This window comes from Toxotes jaculatrix, chromosome 2 (assembly GCF_017976425.1).
Source record: "Toxotes jaculatrix isolate fToxJac2 chromosome 2, fToxJac2.pri, whole genome shotgun sequence".
Lineage (NCBI taxonomy): Eukaryota > Metazoa > Chordata > Actinopteri > Toxotidae > Toxotes > Toxotes jaculatrix.
The window spans coordinates 22,137,028-22,157,403 of NC_054395.1; the positions used below are offsets into that span (position 1 = coordinate 22,137,028).

General features: G+C 40.7%; 1 protein-coding gene across 3 annotated transcripts in view; it reads right to left on the reverse strand.

The window, feature by feature from the left end:
- Window positions 1-5,786: 5,786 nt before the first annotated feature.
- fgd (faciogenital dysplasia) overlaps window positions 5,787-20,376 on the reverse strand; it is a 50,026-nt gene continuing 35,436 nt past the window's right edge. The window contains exons 5-19 of one of the 3 annotated variants that reach the window (XM_041054144.1): window positions 19,886-19,975; window positions 17,664-17,800; window positions 16,630-16,786; window positions 16,224-16,362; window positions 14,176-14,234; window positions 13,380-13,526; window positions 13,167-13,259; window positions 12,997-13,076; window positions 12,750-12,780; window positions 12,060-12,164; window positions 11,509-11,562; window positions 9,543-9,641; window positions 9,250-9,378; window positions 8,248-8,388; window positions 5,787-7,203 (exon numbers count right to left, since the gene is read on the reverse strand). In XM_041054144.1, the coding sequence (XP_040910078.1) occupies window positions 6,958-7,203; window positions 8,248-8,388; window positions 9,250-9,378; window positions 9,543-9,641; window positions 11,509-11,562; window positions 12,060-12,164; window positions 12,750-12,780; window positions 12,997-13,076; window positions 13,167-13,259; window positions 13,380-13,526; window positions 14,176-14,234; window positions 16,224-16,362; window positions 16,630-16,786; window positions 17,664-17,800; window positions 19,886-19,975 (1,707 nt within the window). In that variant the 3' untranslated portion in view covers window positions 5,787-6,957. Of the gene's footprint in view, window positions 7,204-8,247; window positions 8,389-9,249; window positions 9,379-9,542; window positions 9,645-11,508; window positions 11,563-12,059; window positions 12,165-12,749; window positions 12,781-12,996; window positions 13,077-13,166; window positions 13,260-13,379; window positions 13,527-14,175; window positions 14,235-16,223; window positions 16,363-16,629; window positions 16,787-17,663; window positions 17,801-19,885; window positions 19,976-20,376 lie in introns of all 3 variants that reach the window. The other 2 variants (XM_041054136.1, XM_041054155.1) reach the window with 2 other exon arrangements.

Sequence of the window (20,376 nt, forward strand, 5' to 3'; positions counted from 1 at the left end):
TCAGAATAAAACACGAAATGCTAAACAAAACCAGGAACAGGTACCAGTAACAGGACTTCAAAAATAAAATAGAAAATATATCCATAAAAATCCAAAAATCCAAAAAACACTCACCTGGGGGCTGATCATGTCAGAGAGTCCAAACTACCAACAATAGTCCAAAACAAAGTTTAACATAAGTTCAAGACAGTCCAAAAGGAGTTCAACACAAATCCAACAAAGGTCCAACCAGAGTTCAACCAGCCCGAAGCCACCCCGGGGGATGATTTTAACAGTCAGTAAGAATCATCATCTGGGAATTATGAACGTCTGTGCCAAATTCATGGCATTTCATCTAGTAGTTGTTGAGATATTTTTGTCTGGATCAAGATGATGGACTGACTGACTGACTGACTGACACTGTCAACCGTAAAGCCCCACTACTACAGTGGAAAATGCAAATATTGCAAGTAATTTATCACTATATTGACCACTGAAATTACCATTTGACACCCTTCATGGTGAGGTAACAGTGACCAATGTATTGTTATGTTATGTTGCTGCTATACTTCCAGCTAAACATGTCATCCCGCAGAGAGGAAGAGAAGTGAAGGAAGAAAAAAAGAGATGCGAGCAAAGAGGGAGAAAGTGAAGGAATGCACGAAACATAGCAAGGGAATTGCATCACTTACATTGTGTCACAACTTCCTCGCAAGTTCCTTAAGTGCTTGTACATCCATATGTGCCAAGCAGTGTTAAAACGACTGGTGCAACCAGGGATGATTCCCCACTGTGGCAACTGACAGAGGGCTAACGGCTAGGCAGCTCAACTGTGCTGATAACAACAATTAAAAGATGAGAGAGTTTGGGGGCTTGGAGCTAGGAATAGATGTACTGAAAGAAAACAGGAGTGACAGGAATGTGATAAGGTAGCTTGGCCTGAACATAGAAAATAGGAAACTTAGGGGATGAGAGAAACTGTGAAAAATGGACATCTCCAGTGAGGTGCAATGTGCTGAGTTGTTAATTTCCGGCAAACACAGAAAGCTGCATCACTTTTGTAAAGTTCTGCAGAGGAGTGACTACTCAGAAAGAGAGCAGAGTTTAGCACTGAGTTTAATAACAGAGAAAAAAAATAATCTGATTTTCATATCTGGGCAGCCATGGTCTGGTGGCTCCACAGTGAAGTTCATCCATGTCTTATCTTGGGTCTTTTTCGACGTTCATCTTCTTCCATTAACAGGAAAAAAATGTATGTGCTGCACCTTATTACTGAGGACATTTGAAGAACATGGCCTCAGAAAACCTTTTGTTACTGCAGACTGCAGTTTCCCAAACAAAAAAAAAAGAAAATTTTCTCAGAGTCCAATAGAGCTTTTACCAAAATCTCTTCATGCTGAGTGCCCTTTCCAGGCTGAGTAATTCCTAAAGTAGTGTCTGGATGCACCTGTGGTCAACACTTTTGTGTATCTTAGATTAACATTGCATTTCCTTGCAATGTTTTTATATGCTATTGCCAAATGCTATTGCCAAATGACTCATTCTGAAATGATTGCTGTTACTCCTTGTTTGTTTCAGTGACCTTTAAATGCTGCCATGTTGCTCCATGTCATTTCACAATATTCTATACAAGTTGATGAAATGTTAGATGTTCCGTATAATGAGATATTCAGGTCTGGTGATCTACACCATCATTTGTTCAATGGCCCAGAGTAGAGAGTGTTCAGTTATGGATAGTGTTTTCTTCATTAGATGTGTTAATTTAGGCTGCAGTATAACTTAATTTAGTATAAGTGTGAGTGTGTTCACACATATTTGCATATTTGTCATAGTAAAACAGGTGTGAAGCTCAGGGGAATAAATTAATATTAGGTTTACTTAGGAATGAATAGAGAAATACTCTGTTGTTCTCTGAAATAGTCCTGTTTTGTCTTACTAGAAGGGATTTGGGGGACAGGTAAAGTCATGGGTATTAAAGCTAATGGATCCATAGATAATATAGTTCTTCTGAGGCCATTCTGGTCATTTATTTAAATAGACCTCAAATCATATCATCAAATCCAGCTTAACAATTTCTAATTATAATATAAACGTAGGATGACCAACCCTCTCCAGTGACTGTGAATCTGAATGAGATCTTTTCTTTATTTTCCAAGTCCACACAGGCTGCGAATGAGACAGATGTGACTGATGCTGTCTCTGGTGGTGCATTGTTTCTATTACAGCAATTCATCATCGTCATCATCATCTTGTAAATCTTTATCATGGGCCTTGAGATTCTGTGATTAAATGCAGGACATTTCCCCATGGATTTTTATTTCAGTGAGGAGGCTTGTTCAAGTCACACAAAGATGATTAAGTTCTACTTTAACTGTGTCTAGGATTGAGCTTCCAGACGATGAGTTATGAGAGAAAACGTCTAGCTTGCATCAACCACGCTTTGCGTTTCAGAGTTAGAACATGGTTTCCTGTTACGAAGATGTCTGACATCAAAAAACATTGACAAAAGTAATGAAACTAAGGGGAACAAACCCTGGTACAAGATGCTAAAATGGCAGGAAACAGTTGCAACCACTTCCTTTACAAGAATGGAGAACTGTCTATTCAGAATGCAGTGAAGCACTTTGCATCAGCATGCGGCTGCTGCAGATATGATGGCTAAGAGCATCATGATGCCACATCTCCCGACTACACTGAATGTATGACCCTTGGTTATTTATTGCATCAAGGTACATGCGTGTGCCATATCAACTTAAAAGATGATTCTACGTCACCACTTGCTTCTACAGATTTTCAGGGTTCCACAGATGCACAGGATACAGACAGACATGAACAAACACACAAACAATAGATAAGAGGCTTACACCCCAGTGCTCATTAAAACATTCTCCTCTGCTGTTGTGGAAGAAGAACAAGCAGCACAGAATTGTGGCCACAACCTGAAACCCCGAACAAACAAATCCCGATCATTTGAAATTTTCTGCTTGGCTTTGCTTTCACCTACAACTGTTCTCTATTACATTTCTGGCAACGTTAATGGCTCAGTTCAAGCAACCTTGCCTTTTGTGCTCATTCAAAGAGGTCTGTGCCCTTGATGAATAGAGCCATTAAGGGAAGCCTTGAGGGCTCTGATAGAGGTCAACTTGACACGTTACAGCTCCACTGCAACCTTGGTAGAGTCAGCTGTTATACTGGCAAAGACTCATAAAGAACTTGAAGCAAGACAGAGAGGTGTGAGACTGAGGTGCACAGAATGTTGCTTCACCCAACAAGAACACTTCCTCTCGCAGACAACCAGGAAGACACAAAACTTCCTGTTACAAACTTCGGTCGTCAGCCAACTAAACCCTCAACTCTGCTGCTGAGAGAAGAGTTATCAAGACACATTTTCAAAGAAAAAAAAATGTCAAAACAACAAGACAGAGCCTTGGGTTTTCTAGTAGAGGACTCCAGAGAGATGATGGGAGCTTATCTCAGCATGGTCTCTGTCCTCCAGTAGACACAGTACCCATCTTGCTCCATTCTGTTCTAGATGTACAGCATGCAAAACTGTGACAGAAGGAGGCAGTCAGCAGTTTGCTCTCTATCTCTGCACCACAGCTCACTGCTCTACAGAGACGCCTGCCTTCCAATTCATCATTTTGACACTTAGTGTTGACTTGCTAAATAAAGAAGTTATGGTTCATACCACCTATCAATATCTGTCCTCTCTCCTTTTTTCGTAAATGCACGTCAATATGTTTATGTCCACAATAACTGCAAAAACAAGTATAATGACTGCAACGTAGAGACAAAACAGAAGGAGGGAAAATGAAACTGAATTAAATCAAGATTTAGAAAAATGGACTTAGAGCAGCAGCAACAGCTTTTCTACACCCATTCCACACCTTAATTTTTGTACACATACATTTCTTAGAAGCAAAACCAGCCGTTTAGTTGAAGTACTCAACACTTTTTTTAAATTTATATATTTTTTCATAATCTATGTCTTTCCTGTTATTGTTTCAAATTAATTTTGATCTCTTGAAGCCTGCATAAATAAATGAACCATAACTTGCACATGTGTAAAGCATCCAACCACAAAAGGTAGGTGGTAAACAGGGTGGTTGTTTGCTTACTGCACATGCAAACACACAGATTACTAGCATAAACCAAAACCAAAAGTTGATGCATACTGTATTGCTCAGATTGCTTACTATAAAAATGATCACTTTGCAATGCACACAAAGGTTGTTTCTGGACTCACTATCTTCTAACATCAGCCTGAGACAGCAATAATGAGATGATCATAAAGGGCTCTGCTCGTAATACTTTCCTCATTGAGGAGCTTGTCACCACAGCACAGGGAGCTTTAGTGCTGTTCTCATGGTGACAGCTGGCCATACTGCTGCACACAGCACGCATCGTGTTTCTAAAAAGGCACAGTGTACTTGACTTCATGTCGATGAAGGCTTTTGTTCCCACAGTTGCTTCAGATCTGTCTTCTTCAGCAGTTTGAATCCATATCAAAACACTCACAAAAAACACTCACATGCCAACAAAAATTGCACAGAGCCAAAGCTACTGAATCACAGCTTGCAAGAACTGAGCATGAAAAAAGTAAACAAGGAGGTGGATACTGCTGAAATTTAAACTTAAATCTTAACTTGAAGTACTATGTTCCCCAGTGGATAAATCCTAATGACTGTGGTGATCTGTTGGATGAACTGCTATAAAATGGCCATAAAATGTGGTACATACATTTCTGTTTCCCTCAGGCTGACTTATAGTAAATTTTATGATCCCTTAACTTTTCATATAGTGCTAGATCAAAATTGCAATTTGTCAAAAATACCTGAAGAACTACTGATTTTACCATCATCCTTTATGTGTCTAGTTAGACTTAGATGGTAAACATTACCTGCTAAACATGAGCATGTCAACATAGTCATTGAGAGCTTACCAGCATCTGGCTCAAAACACTACTGTGGCTCACTAAAGCCTCACAAAGCCTCTAACGTTGCTGCATGCTCTTGTTACCACTGCTGCACAGGTTTTAGGCTGGAAAATTCCGGTTACTTGCTCATTCATGAATGTGGTCAGTGTTTTAGAGTCACTATAGCATCTGTAGACTCTTGGTGCAGTTTTAAAATGAACAATGTTTTCTTGTGTTTTTTCTTTTTTTTACTTTTATCTTTTTCAGGCAAAATTCAGGCAAAAATAGTGAATATGAAAGTAATCTAAATCTTATTTCTTATTTTCAGTCAGTAAGAACAATACAAACAGAAGTGAAAACCAGAAGCGAACATAAAAAAAAAGGAATGGAACTAAAACTACAGTATTGTAACCCTAGATGACATGTACGCATGCACAGGAATGTGTCTGCATGCATACAGTGGCCTATGTGCAACATTAATCCTCTTACATCCCATCAGCATATTAAATCAAATATCTGCTGGCATTATTTCATATGCTGTTTGGTGTGTGATATCAATACAAGATCAGTGGCTCGAGTGAATGAACAAGAGAAAGCGTAACATCTATTGTATGTGTACTTGTGTGTGTTTCATAAAGGAAAAGACAAAGGGAAGCACGTCTGTGAACAGAAACTCAAAATGTGAAGATCTGCTTGGACAGCGTGGCACTGAATGAACCACAACATCTGTTTATTGATGATATGCTTGACTGCTTTTCCACTGTGCACAATCCATGTTTAAAACACTCAATGCTGACTCTGCTCACTTACAGTACAACAAGAATGAATTCTGGAGCATAAAAAAGGGGATGGAGGGGCAAGATTTCAAAGCACGGTACATAAATATGAGTGAGTTTACATGCACGAAGAGATCCAATAACAAGTTTTCTTTTTTTTTTTGCTACTTTTGCTTAAAGGCTGGTGCTGATAGGAGCAGGGTACGGGGGGCAAGGCAGAATAAACAGTTTTACAGTACAGTACTTGGTTTCCATCACATCACCAAAGGGAGAGAAGCAGACAAACGGTTGCTATGCTGAGAGAAAGACAGAACTACATTATTTATTTATTTATTTATTTCTGAGCCTGCAGCACGGGGTCAGAATTGAGGCCACACGATCCCATTCTGGCTGTGTTCTCTCATCTGGACGAGTCGCAGTAATGAGAGAGTGGAAATGTTGTGGATCAGAGGTCTCAGTGTCCAAAGACAATGACGGGAGGGAGTTATTACCAATACAGGAGAGAGAAGTATGAGAAGAGAGTCTGTAAGATGGGAGCTGACAGTGGGAGCATCAGGTGGCCAGCCACAAGTGTACACATCTCTGTGTCTTTTTTAAGTTAAAACGTCTTTTTTTCTTTGTTTCCTTACATCGCACTATAGTTTACATACTGTACAATACCCACTGAACTGCCACTGTGTCCCCATACAGGACTGAAGAGAACAGAGAGGTGGCGCAGGTTTCTTACACTAACATTCAATACTTAATAAACATGGGAGTCGGCTCACATTCAAACACACACACGCGCGCACATATACAACACACATTCACACAAACGGAAAGACAAACATATAAGAGTTAATGCTTCACAACACAGTCGCATAATGTACAAGGAACTTCATCTTTTAAAAAAAACAAACAAATCATACAGGAACCTTATTCAGCTATATTACAAATAAAACATGAGTTCTTCAAAGATCCTCTCTGGCTGTTGAAAACACAGAGAAATAAAATATCCTAACCACACATACATACAGTGGCGTTGGTGGCATGATAGCATAGTCCTTCTTTTTGTGTGTGTTTGTTCAAGAGAGAGGGAAAGATCGAAATAGAGAAAGAAGGAGCTGTGTGGTTGTGAAGATAAGATTGAAGTGGCATAGGAAGGATTGAGTGGTCCTTTCTAAAGGAAAAGAACAAAACAAAAAGTGCCAAGGTAAAGTGAATTCAAGTAATGTGTGCTCTATACACAGGAGAGGGAGGGAGGAAGGGGGAAGAGGGGGCGCGAGTCCTTTGGCTCCAATATGGCCACTACTGGCTCTTCCTGTGTTCAGTCAGGCTCGTTGATGCATCTGTGGGTGTTTCTCCCCGGGCAGCTTTGGAGAGGACGTCCATCCACTTGGCCTGAAGTTCTGCATCTTGGGCACTTAAAAGCAAAGTTTGCTGGGTGTGACTGAGCCGGAACACGTGCTTGACCTCCGATTTTTCGGCCGCTGATGGCGGTGTGGCGCTCACCTCAAAACCAGGAAGAGGCACTGCCCGTGCCCCCTTGGAGTCCTGTAAAAATCAGTAAAACAAGTCAATCACAAGAAATCTGGTAGCATTTACAACTGGGTTTCTCCTGAATAAGAATTCTCTCAGTAAAAGCTTGTCTCTTCAGTTGCAGGAGAATATACAGTATTTCACCAGGCATGTATGATAAACCCTGTCCTCCTCCCTCCCTTCCCCCTCTTTCTTTCTTTATAATCAGGAAATGCTCATCCAACTCCCATTAATCCTAATCTTTGGAATGGCAGCTTTCCGCGGTGGGATTGGGATATTAGTCTTGGAAATGAAACCGAGGGAGGTTTTCACAGCCTGACTTCCCTTCTGTGCCATTCACTATGATATGGATGACTCGTGGGAAGCCTTCCAAACATGACTGCTTTGGGATTTTTTTTTTTTTTTTTTAATCGTGTAAACCATTCGTTATATGCATCTTTTTGGGATGTTCTGAGCAGATTTATTGCCACATACAGGCCCAAGATGTTAAGGAATTGCAGTAAATGCAAAGAGTTGCTTCATCTGGTCAGTGAATACTAAAACCCAGTCACAAAGAAGAGCAGCGTCACTGAAAACTGCTACACCTGAGGTCAGACTCAGGACAACCAAATCCTCCTGGCCCAAATCTACAGAGCACAGACAGTGCACAGACAACCTGGCGCAGGCAGGATTTGACTTACGCACACTCCATGATGTGCTCAGGATCTACACTGTACAGATGTCCTGCTTCAAAAGGAGGAAGCAGACAGGATGTATAGAAAGACCAGACAGGTGCAGCAGAGGATCAGCTGATATTCAAGAGGTGTACAGTGGTTATCTGGCCATGTAGATGAAGTTTTGCAAAAACAACTTAGTGGGTGACCACATGCAATATGACTTAAGTATTGTGAGTGATAATGATGTAATGATTACAAAAAGTAAGAAAACAGCTGGATCACAACACACACACACACACACACACACACACACACACACACACACACACACACACACACACACACACACATACACACACATCTAACTCTAGAGTGTGTGTGTGTGTGTGTGTTTAACTCTTACCTGTCCACTGCTCTGCAAGTACAGCACCAGTGGCTCAGCCTTGGTGACAGCCACCCACATCTTGGTCCAGCTCTTCCCTTTCTCCTGCACTTGCAGGTGGCCACACAATAAACAGTTCTCCCCTGTTAGAGATGTCTGTCTCTAAAAAGATACAATAATAATAATAATATCATTATTATTGATGTTGTTGTTGATTTGAATTAGTTTGTAACTGAAAACCATCTGTATCATATCTTTAAATTTGATGAGCAAATGATGGCGCAGATCCTCTGCAGTTCACCATTACATAACAGCAATGTAGGACACAGTGAGATTTGTACATGGACAGGTGTTCAAGCTCCTGCTGCCCCTTGTCTACCCCTTGTATGGCCTACAGCTCCCCCATGTGGTAACTAATCTCACTGCTGATGAGATTCTTGGGGATCCTGTCATTCAGACACTGGGCTGAATGAACCCAAACCAGAATTACACAAGAATTTCAATATTATATATAGACAGTATCCTCCTGCCAGCTTTCCACTGTAACCAGAATAGAGCGTACATCCATCCACAGAATCCCAGACAGACAGACAGACAGTGGCACAGACACCTGAAGCAGCCAGACTGTTGAGTCAGCGGAGACGACTGGTCCTCCTTAAGCTGAGATCTCTTTATCATATTAGTCATCAAAAAGGGATTAGCTGATCTTTCAAAGTGAATGTGTGTATATCCACACATGTACACATACTGCACGTGTACAACAGTCTCACAGTGACTGCAGTATTTAACAGAAATAGTGTACTGGACTGAATAAGGACGCTACTGTGCTTTCTTTTTGTTGCCATCAGTGAAGTCTGGCTGATGAATCCTGGCTGACACTGAGCACTGGTATACACGGAGAGATGGATCTTATTGGACTGGTACGAATGCAGGCATAAAAATAAACTATTATGCGTATGCCGTTCAGTCTTTCTCAGTGTGTGTGTGTTCTTGATTTTGTTTGTCTCCGAGCGTGTATCTCACCTCAGGCGCAGCTTTCCTTTTCTGTTCGCTAACACCCAGATTCTCCAGGCTGAGGCTGGCTTCGAAACACTCCGGGCACACTCGGCTTGTTTTGTTGTCCAGGGTCTTTGAACATTTTGCACAGATGGCCTGTAGAAGGACAGAGAGAAAAAGAGAGACGGCGTTGAGAAGCCACTCAGTTGTGAACAATTAATTATCTGAAAGAAAGCTTCCCCTTGTTTTCTAACGTCATCCCTTCATTTCCACATCCCACCAAACAGGGCCCAATTTTCCCTTGCTCCATCTGAGCTTACCGCTCCACAGGACTTGCAGTGATGTTTGCGCTTGGTGAAATTGAAGCTCTCATTGCAGCCTTTACATGTTTGCTTTTCCTTCTCCTTTTTCTTGGAACTCTTCTGGAAAAAAAAAAGAACACAGGAGTCATGTGTCAAGGTCCTCAGCCTGTTCATTTTCAGCACAGCTGAACCAAAAGGAATATCTGACGGCTCGTCTTGCTTCATCCTTTGTTTGTCTGGCTGCCTATCTTCCATTTCTCGTTTCTATAAACAAAAGAGACAGGCAGACGGACACCCACGCAGACACACTATGCTTCTCTTAAAGACAACTAGAATGGAGATCAGATGAAGGTGTCCACAGCAGTACAGGCAGTCAGATTGTTATTATAGAGACATTGTAGGACGAAGAGTGAAATTCATCTCCTCTTTATTCAGATGACTTTGCAGTGGGCCGGTTAATGAGAACAAAACAGCATTTTTGTTTAAGAGAAGCAGAAGGATCCATTGTCATTGTCTAACCAACACTATTATCCCTACTACAATCATCCAGCCTGAGATCACGTGCCTCAGGATAAACAGAGAACAAATACCAAACATACTGACACCTGACATTTTTAAAAGATGCAGATTCATTTATCAGATATTATGTTTTCTATTTTATTACAAGTAGAGTTACTTAAAAATAAAGACAGATGCATTATTGTTTCAGTCAGTTTGACTTTAAAGCCCCTTAACACCCATGTTTCACACACACAGGCGTTTTCACTTAATTAGCCTGATGAGGCCACGTCTCATCTGACATCTGTCATTTCCTTCACCCTCTTGTTCGGTTTTCTCGCACCTGTTAAAGCGGGACATCTTACCACTTATCATTCTCATTAGTACATGGAGCAGGTAAAAGTGTCAGCATGCGGCAGATAACAGAAAGCAGGAAAAGCACAAGTGAAACAAATTTAGTTAGTTCCATCAAGTGTCCCTGTAAGCCGTGACTGTGAGGCAGCATGCACAATACCAAGACCCTGGAACTAGCTCACAGAATCTGAATGCAGTCACTCTTAATGTTGTCATTTACAAGTGTGAAAATCTGCTATGACGAGCCAAAATATCTCCTGTGAAAAAAAGCTCTATCGGCCGGTTCACCTGGTGTTTATTAGCCGTGTTTCCTGACACCTTCAAATGCTACCGATGATGATTTTGAAACTGCAACGATGTCCTTTTTCTGGAGTAAGTCTACTCTTAAATATGCCCAGAAGCTGTTGTTTTTCTTCTGGCTCAGAAAAACTTTTGGTTATCAAACATTAAGCAGAAAAAGAAGAAATAATGCAAATGAGCTGTTCATTATACACTAGTGTTCTTGTAGATAAGACTAATTAACTAATTACATAACACTTAAAATAAAAAGATAAATTAATTGATTTTTCCTTCATTTAAAAAATAAATAAATAAATAACCCTTGAGGAAAAAACTGGATTGCCAACCAGACAAAGCCAGCAACTGCCCCAGGGCCCCAGACCCTAAGGGGGCCTGAAGGCTTTAGGTTGAACATATGTCAATTTATTTTGTGGTAGTTTGATTAACTTGCCAATTAATTTGGTAATACCCTGTGCACAATAAAAGCCCCCCATAAACCGGGGTGGCCTTCAGGTGACACCTGCATTATTACATTATCTTGAGGACTCTTCTTAAAAGGGTTAAAATCTAGTTTTAAGAAGTCAGATTAACTTGCATTTACATGGTTCATATTTATTTAAACCAACCACGTCACAAGAAAATTAATAATAGCTAACACTAATACATATACAATGCGGACAGTGGGAGAAGAGAGGTAACCAATAAGGGCCCACACCTCAACTTTGCCCTGGGGCTCCCCATAGGGTTAATCAACCTCTGATAACAAGATGCTAAGAGACATGGCTCACACTCTCTCAACCAGTGCTCCTTCAAGTACCACCAGCATGCCAGGTGACATATAATAGTATCTTACCCTTTCATGTACTCTTTCGCTATCTGAGTCCATGGATGTGTTGCACCAGGGACCCTGAGGAGCAGAACCAACACAGATTATATTTACTTTGTACTGTATGTTGAGCAATGGCGGCTTCCTCCTGCAGTCAGGTTTCTCTACCACTAGGTGTCAGTCTGGACCTGATGAATCTTGTCCTCTGGCTTGTGTCAAGTTACGTTTGGCCAGGGTCCAGCTCTAGCCAGCCCAAAGTGGGTCAAAGCAGATCCATAAGAGTTTTGTATATACTTTGACTAGGGCTTTCCCTATTAGGTCATGAGAGAGTTCTGGGAGAAGAGACTCGCAGACGCTACGTGTGTGACTGTCAGGAAGGATAGAAAGAGCTTCTTTATGTGTGTGTTTTGTGTGTATGATACTACCACATCCATAGATGGAGAATTGTTCAAGCAGACAAAGACCAGACTATGACGAACTTGTTTGGTGTACCACTAGCCTCCCATGATTCATTGCACAGGATGACCCACTAATTGACTGATCAGGGAACTGATTGGATGAAAGAGTGGGTGACTGACCGGTGACTCAGGAAGATGGTCATCCTCTCGAGAGAAGGAGCTGTTGAAAGCTTTATTGAATGTTTCGCTGTTTTGTTTGTGCCTTTCGATCGTGGCCTGGATCACCTGAGAGTCGAAAGAGATTTAGAGGGGAAGGGAGGAGTGAGGTATGGTGAGATCACAGAGGAAAGAGAAGGGACAATGGAGAGAAGAGATGGATTATTGATCAGACATGTCTGTATTTGAATGTATTTATTCTTTCCATGCTTGTCCAGTGACCAGTGACAGAGTAAACATTACAGTATGATGTAGAAGCATCTGATTTTATGTTACATGACCTACACAATCTGTTTCTGAATGCTCCTTCTATTCATTTTAACCCCTCTCTTAACCTTACATACAGACTCAAAACACACAGAAAAGCTCCCAAGCATGCTCTGCAATACGCCCACACACTTTTCCAGCTTGCGAAAATGTTTTAATCAGCTTTACTCTGCTGTAATGGGCTAAATGAGCAATAATGAGGGACTTTATTAGAGAATATAATTCCCAAACACTGAATAAATGTGGGGAGGAAATCTTTGTTAATTCCATTCTCTAATAAAGCAGAACTATCAAAGGCATGGTCCCAAAACACTGTTACGTGTGCACGAGAGACAAACTGTGTGTGGGTGCACTGTATGTATGCGAGCATGTGTGTGTGATCCTTGCCTGAATCCAATCTTCCTTCTCCTCAGCTGTCCTGTAAAGCATAAAAAAACCAGAAGATCATGAGATCATTTTGTCTTGACAAAAAACATAAACCATCACAATGGTTTTGACGCTCAAACATAATGGTGACATTGTGAAATGAAAATCACACTATGAAAGAAAATGTGACATGAAATAAAACAGTCACTGTGAAAAATACTGTCATTTAAAGGAGTTTTTTTCTGGTGGTCGACTCAAATGTCTTTACCTGGCCTGCAGCTCCAGTGATCGCTGCTTGCCGATGATGGCAAACGTGTGGGGAAGGTTTTGCTTCACATTGTCCTGCACCTGAGGTCAAGAAGCAGGGCAAATTAGATTTTCACAAAAGCAGAATAAATTAAAAAAGGACATCAAACGGGATGAGAAGCAAGACCGCACCTCCATGCCAGCGATGTCAATCCTCTCTCTGACACTGAACTTCTGTCCCATCAGTCTGAGTTTAGGCACGCAGTATAGCACCATATTGTTGAACTATATCAGAGGCAGAAATACTTCAGATGATGAATGGTGCAGATAATAAGGTGATAAGATAAAGACAGACATCTTTTAGCAGTTTGATATTTCTGTAATTAAACACTTCAGTCCTCTCACCAAGTAGAGGTATCTGTCTTGTGCTGTTCCATTTTTGGCTGACATCTTCTTGATGTGTCCCTCTTTGATGAGCTCATTGGCTGGGTTAACTATGTCCTCTTCTCCCCCAAGCCGCTCATAAACCTCCAGCAGTTTGTTCATCTTCTCCTGAAAACATTGGGCAACAGGATGATGAGGACAGCAAAAGCAGAAAAAGACAAGAAGACACTAGAGAGTGAGAAGAGGGATGGAGCTACGAGCCAAACGCCACCAGAGGGAGTTATTGTTACCACTCACGTTATCTAATTCACTCACTGGTTTTCCAGTAAGACAGAAAGCAGGTATCACATTTCTTTATTGATTCATAAACATGTATGCTCCTGTTGTACTGAAGCTTTAGTTTTGTCCCTCACTTGTAAGTTGCTTTGGATGAAAGTGTGAGTAAACGTACATGTATGCTTAATTTGTTTAAAAGAGAGAAAGTGAGAAATAATATCATGGCCAGACAGAGGAGAAAGATGTGGAGGAGGATGAGTGTTGAAGAAAGTCAGTCAGGCTTCCGCAAGCTGTGAAACTCGAGGCAGGAAACAGCAGCTTCCTGTCTGTACTAATTCAACTTGTTCACTCCCTCAGACGAAGACTTGCAATGTTGCTGACTGACAGCACAGCATCAGCAACTCTTTGATTAAGTAACGCATTGCTGGCTTTTATAAAGCTCAATGAGACAGTGAAAGAGTGTCGAAAAGAGCTTAGAGGGGGTGATGACGACAAAAAGGAAAAACAGAACAATGAAGTGTGGTGTTGAGCAAAGTCTCACCATTTTCCTGATTGCTGCATTGGAGTGGTTAGCTGCAGTAGAGATTAGCTCCAGTGCCTCTGTAATACAAAGATAAGATCATGTTTGAGTGAATGAGTCTCTCACTCTGTTTTACCCACAAAAACACACGTATGTAAGATGTTTGTTGCTCACTGGAAAATGATAATTATCAGGTTATCGCACTAATTATGTTGCACATTTTTAACAAGATCAAACACTAAACATGCACACTCTGAACATTAAACACACTGGGTGCATTAGGTTGGCTTTTAGCCAGAAGAGAGCACCTGATTCAGCCACTTCAATCATGGCCTACGTGAACAGAAGAGACACACGGCCGGGGGGAAATGAGGCCAAGACAACAGTGATAAAATGCTTTTCAGTTGGAGTGGATGAGAAAAAAAACATTTTCCCTGGACTCCAAACAACACAGAGGGGTGAAGTTAAAGCTCAGGTAAATGGACACAGGGGTATGGGAGGACATCAGATCATGAAAACTGTGTAAAAGGCAGTAGATTAAGCTACTCACAGAGAGCACTGAGACCTATTTGAAGCATCAGGGTGACATTTACTAACACCCTGTTAAAATGACTCTTACAGGAGTCATACTATCAACTGTGTAACAAAAGGGAACTGGAGCTGCTCCATGATAGATTAAATTAACCAGTTCTCCTAATGAAGGAATTACTGAGGCTGAGGTACAAGTCTCCATGCAACATAAAAACTGTTCATTGAAAAGAGAGACTGGTAATTTTATTCATTTGTGCTCTACACACAGTCTCATAGATTCCTGTTTGTGTATTGTGTTAATACAATTATATTGTATACAGTGTCTATAAATAATAAAACACAACTGTTTACCTCCACCTAGCCCCAACTCTGGCTTCTAAATATTCTGGCTGGGAGGAACCAAGCAAAAGTTAAACAAACCCTTTAAAGCACTGAGAATTTATAGCATTTTTAGGAAAGTCAGTTTCTGGAATCTAATTTAATCTCTATCTAATCTGGATAACCTCACATATTACATTGTGTATTGTTTTCTGGTGTGTAGTGATACAATGTGACTATATCATAGTATCATGGAGGTAAATCTCAACAACTGCCTCCCCAACGAGGTTTGAGCTGTGCAGAGTAAAAGTGGAGCAGCACAGAATCAGAGGGTTTAGAGGTTTTGCAGTTTGTGTCCTCAGGACACAAACAGTCACAGATGGGGGAAAAAAATGGCCGTGTGCTGTGAGAACAGATACTAACTCTGTGTATGACAACTCAGACAATCCGATTTCAAAGCTTACCAGTTGCCTCCAGACCCTCCACTTTCCACTCCCTCTCCCGCTGCCCTTATACAGCTGCATTCCACAAATGTTCATTTGTGCATTATCAACTCAAGTGGACAGGTCTTTGCTTCATCACCGCTTTTTGGAATGCAGATCTGCATCGGTTTGCCTTCTTTCAGGTCTTTCTATCAACCTTTTTGTGTTCTTGCCACATCTAATTATTATACAGTCTTTTAGCTGAATGGCAGCACTTACATCAGCTGTAGAAATTTAGTCCGAAAAACTGTATACATTTACTCTTTATCCAAATGAGGGCACTGTCACCTAGAAATTCTTCTATATATTTTAATATAGATAATGATCGACTTGTAAAGCAGGAGGATTTAAACTACTGTTTTAAAAAGTAAAAAGACGAAACATAAAAACTCTGTCGGACTTTTTAGGCTGGAGAAATAAATTCATTACTGTCAAAGTTTGTTAAACTCCCTGATTGCATCAAACCATAGACTCTGTATTGTGCAGTACAGTTTACGGAGCCATGGTGTCCATAGACCTTCCACCTATTATTTTCTGACAAACACACACCAATGATACCCTGATCTAGGTGCCACATTAAATAATTAAAACAACTACAAGTGAAAGTTCCTCTGGTAAAGGTGAAACAGAGATAAAGTGGGTTGCCAGGAAGACTAAAGTGCAACTTGAAGATTTCCTTGAAACTCATTTGTCAGACAGTCGTGGTAGAGCAAAGTTACGGTAAAAACACTGGCTCACTCTCTGCGTCTTTTCGGTCAAGAGCGTCATCAGGCAGCTTCTTCAGGTAGTCTTTGAGCAACAGCTCGTAGCGAGGAATCCTTTGGACTGGCTCCAGCATGTGGTGCTGCAACGTCAGGTTCCCACACACTTCCTGTTTCTGTTGTTTCAAACACAAAAACAAATATTAATCACAAAAAATGCAGTTGTTTTAAACTACATCTTAGTCATGATCAGAATCAAAAAGCACACAGAGACAAACAATCACTGGATACATTTGACCTGATTTTTTTCCCCAGTGCTCACAGCCGAGCATGAGAAAATGCAAAAATGCTTCTTTGCAAGTTTTGTAAAGTCATCTTTAAAACTGAACTGAAAACCTCTTTGAAGAAGGCATTTAAGTAGGAGTCAACACACACGCGCCCACCTGTATATTCTGGACAACACTCTTGAACTGCGAAGACCGCTGGGTCCAGGTGTTGACCAGATCCATGGCTCGGTCAAAGTTCTTCACATATTCTCCATACATCTTCATGAACGGAGCCAGTTTCTGGAGGATGTCTCCAATACGAGGGTTGGATTCCCTACAGAGAACGCAAAGAAACAAACACAACAACAAGCGTGTCACTGTTTTGTATTTGTATTTTGTGAGGTATGAAAATACCAGAAGTCTGAAGCTTTGGAGCTTCCTGGGAGATTGGATCTCCTCACAGGTTCCTACTTAAGACAGTGAGGTTGGTAAATAAGGGTTTCTTTCAACTGATTCAATTCCATCTTTTCCCTTGGCTTTTCACAGACACAGATTTACATTTTAAATGTAACAAAGGTTATATTACTTTGGTTATAAGACAGGAAGCATTAATGCCATTCTTCATATTTGTAAGAAACAAACGAATGGCTCATAAAAGATGAGACTAATCTCAAGAATATAATTGGGGGATTGCACAAATTAATCCTTCTTATGAAATTTCTTCCCTAGGTGCGCTTTTCTGACTTATTGTGCAGACGTCCCTTGGTTGTGTGTAATACTTGTTGAGTATTTCTACCTAAGCCAATACATTTTTAATGAGTTCCAGAAAGTAATGTGACAGGTGATTTTCTTAAACACAGTCCTCTTGAGGAGCCATTATCTACCAAGGGAGGCTGATGTTGGCACAATAACACACACTGGAGGTGAATTTCCTGCTTACAGAGAAAAAGGAAAGAAAATGCCCTCAATTTGCAACTCACAAAAAACACCCCCCCACCTCCCCCCCCCCCCCCCCCCCCCCACCCCCACAATCAAGCAACCTGACAGTGCTGAAAACCTGACAATAATGTCCCCCACTGCTGCCCAGCTGTCTGAGAGTTTCAGCCAACACCAACGGCCTAACTGACCACCACTGAGCCAGACCATCTCTGGAATAACATCTCACTGATGCCTCAGGAAAGCCGTTGAGCTGCCGAGTGTTTATTCCTTACCACTCTCCAGTAATGCGTGTCTTGAGCTCAGGGAGCAGGAACTTGTCATGGAAAAGGTAGATAGAGGAGATGTTGGAGAAGATCCCTGTAATGACTTCCTGAGGGATTCCAGCCTCTGTGAGCTTAATGCAAAATACCTGCAGAGGAAAAAAAAACCAACAATTTATATACAAAAACTAGTGCAACTGTTTCCAAACACCCTGAATCTGGCTCCCATTCATGGAGCTGGCATGTAAACAGAGACAGAGACATTTCCATGTTGTTGTTTATGCACACAAACATTAACTTTCTCCAGTTTCAGCTTCTTAAGTATGACCAGCAGCTTGATATGAGTCAACTAAAACCTTACTGCTCATGTGTTACTATGGGACACTCCTACAAACTAGCTAAACTATAAAATAAAAATTTGACGGATGCATTACTTTGAGTGTAGTTTGGATTTTAAAGCAACTGTTGACAAAGGTTATTGATATTTTAAAAATCATTCCATGACCCAAGTCAAACCACGTATAATAACAATTATTTTCACTATTTTTTTTTTTCATTGCCCATTACAATTACTCGGAGCCAAAAGTGACGTCTTCCACTTGCATGTTTTGTCTGACCAGCACTTGACAACCCAAAGATGTCCAACTTAATAATATAAAACAGAGAAAAGCAGCAAAGTGTCACATTTGAGAAACTGGAACCAGCAAACGTTTGGCATTAAAGGTGCAAGGTATTCATCATGGCTGCTGAACAGCCAACCGATTTTTGGACAAAGCAATCCATGACCTTATGCTTCCCTCCCAGTCACAACAATGGACGGGCACTATTGTTTCCATGGAAACCAGTGCCGCGTGAAAGTGGTGTGTCAAAAACAGGAAGTTAACTGTGAGGCTTCTCTGCCCTCAGTTACAAATAAACCATAGCTGTTCTGTGATAGGACACACTGTGCATCTCCTCTACCACATGAGCTGAGCAAAGAGGAAGGAGACTCAACCACTGGTAGTGAAGCCTCATCACAAAGTCTCAACACTGACAGGCTGAAGCAAAATACTATAACCCATTTACAAAAGTGAGAAATAATCAAACACTACAGAGTGGTGAACAGGAGGAAGTAATGACTTGTTATTGTAAAGAAGAGGGAGACTTAAACATGACGAAGGGATTTGCACAGACGATGGCAATAAGGGGATAAGAAAATGATCTTGCATTGGATGTAGAGCTGAAACAGTTGACTGATTAGTTGATTAATCGATTAGTCAGCTGAAAGAAAATCATCAATTTTGACAATCAAGTTATTGTTTTATTAATTTTTTTTAAAGAAATGATAAGAATATGTCAACTTGCACTATGCGAAATTGTCAAGGGCATTATTGACCATTTCCTCATATTTTATAGACCAAATGGATAGAATAGATTAACTGAGAAAATAATGACTGAGAAATGAATCAGAGGCATGAGAGAAGTTCAGTTCAGTCATTCATTCAGTCTAATCTGCTCCAAACAGCTCAACTCTGCATAAACTGGAGGCTACACCAATTAGCTAAATTGTCTTGAATGGCCGTCACCACACTTTGATCTTGTGTCCTTTTGTCAATAAGGATTAATACAAAAACATAATATGCAATAATCTCCTTAACTGTAGCTTAAAAACTTACAGCACAGGATTTAATTTTATTGTGATGTTTAAGCATGGTGCAGATTTCTAATAATATTTGTGTAAAAAAAAAAAGCTGACATCCTCTAGATAGCTAAAGCTGGGCAGCAGCATCAAACCAAACAAGATTTCTAATTATGAACTCAGCTAAGAGTCAGGAAACATCTTTAATCCACAGGATTTATGCACAAATAGTTATAGAGCACTGTCAGGTCATGACACTGCAACAAACTCTCACCAATACGTGTATGTGCCCCTTTAAAGACACTCACGGTTAGTGCACATGCTCAGTGTTTCATGCTGCACAAACATAAATACAAACCACACGCACATGCATACACGCACACAGTTTCTCACATGATTGTGCTTATACTGCTCCGAGTAATCCAGTCAACAGAGGAAGGGTTGTTGTCCAGTGGATCACAGTGCTAGTTTTAATCCAGCTCAGCCCTGATCTCAATCACTACAACCACTGGCTCACTTGGGAGATTGAATTTTGGACCAGAGGCATCCAAACACACTGTCAAACTCACAAAGCCATTAATGGAGGAAGAGACGCATACGGAGGCACGACACTTACCTGGTCGAGGAGGTTGAGTCTTTTGACGTAGGCCTCTTCAGTGTGGAGAAGCTCTTTGGCGATGTTCAGGAGCTTCTGAGTCTCTGAGCACTGAGGGAAACAGACAAACACCAAGGGTTATGTCTGACACATGAAAGCAAAGAGAAGATAAACATACACACTCCAACATATTACTATAACCTATTATAGTAATTAATAATAATATTAAGGAAACCTTCACATTATTCACCACAGTCAACCAAAATATACAGTACAGACCAAAACTATCTTTCCTCCTTGACCTTGATAGTACTTGTAGCAATGTCTTTTTACACTGAAATTATTTAAGCTGTTTATCCCAAGATTTAAAAACTGTTAGAATGTCGACATAATACGTTTGTATAGGTTTTTGTTATGCCATGAATTTATACAAACAAAATGTTTCCTGTGAAATTAATCAGCTTTGTTTAGGGCTGATTTTTGTCAGTGAAAATATTTTTGTTCTGCTGTGT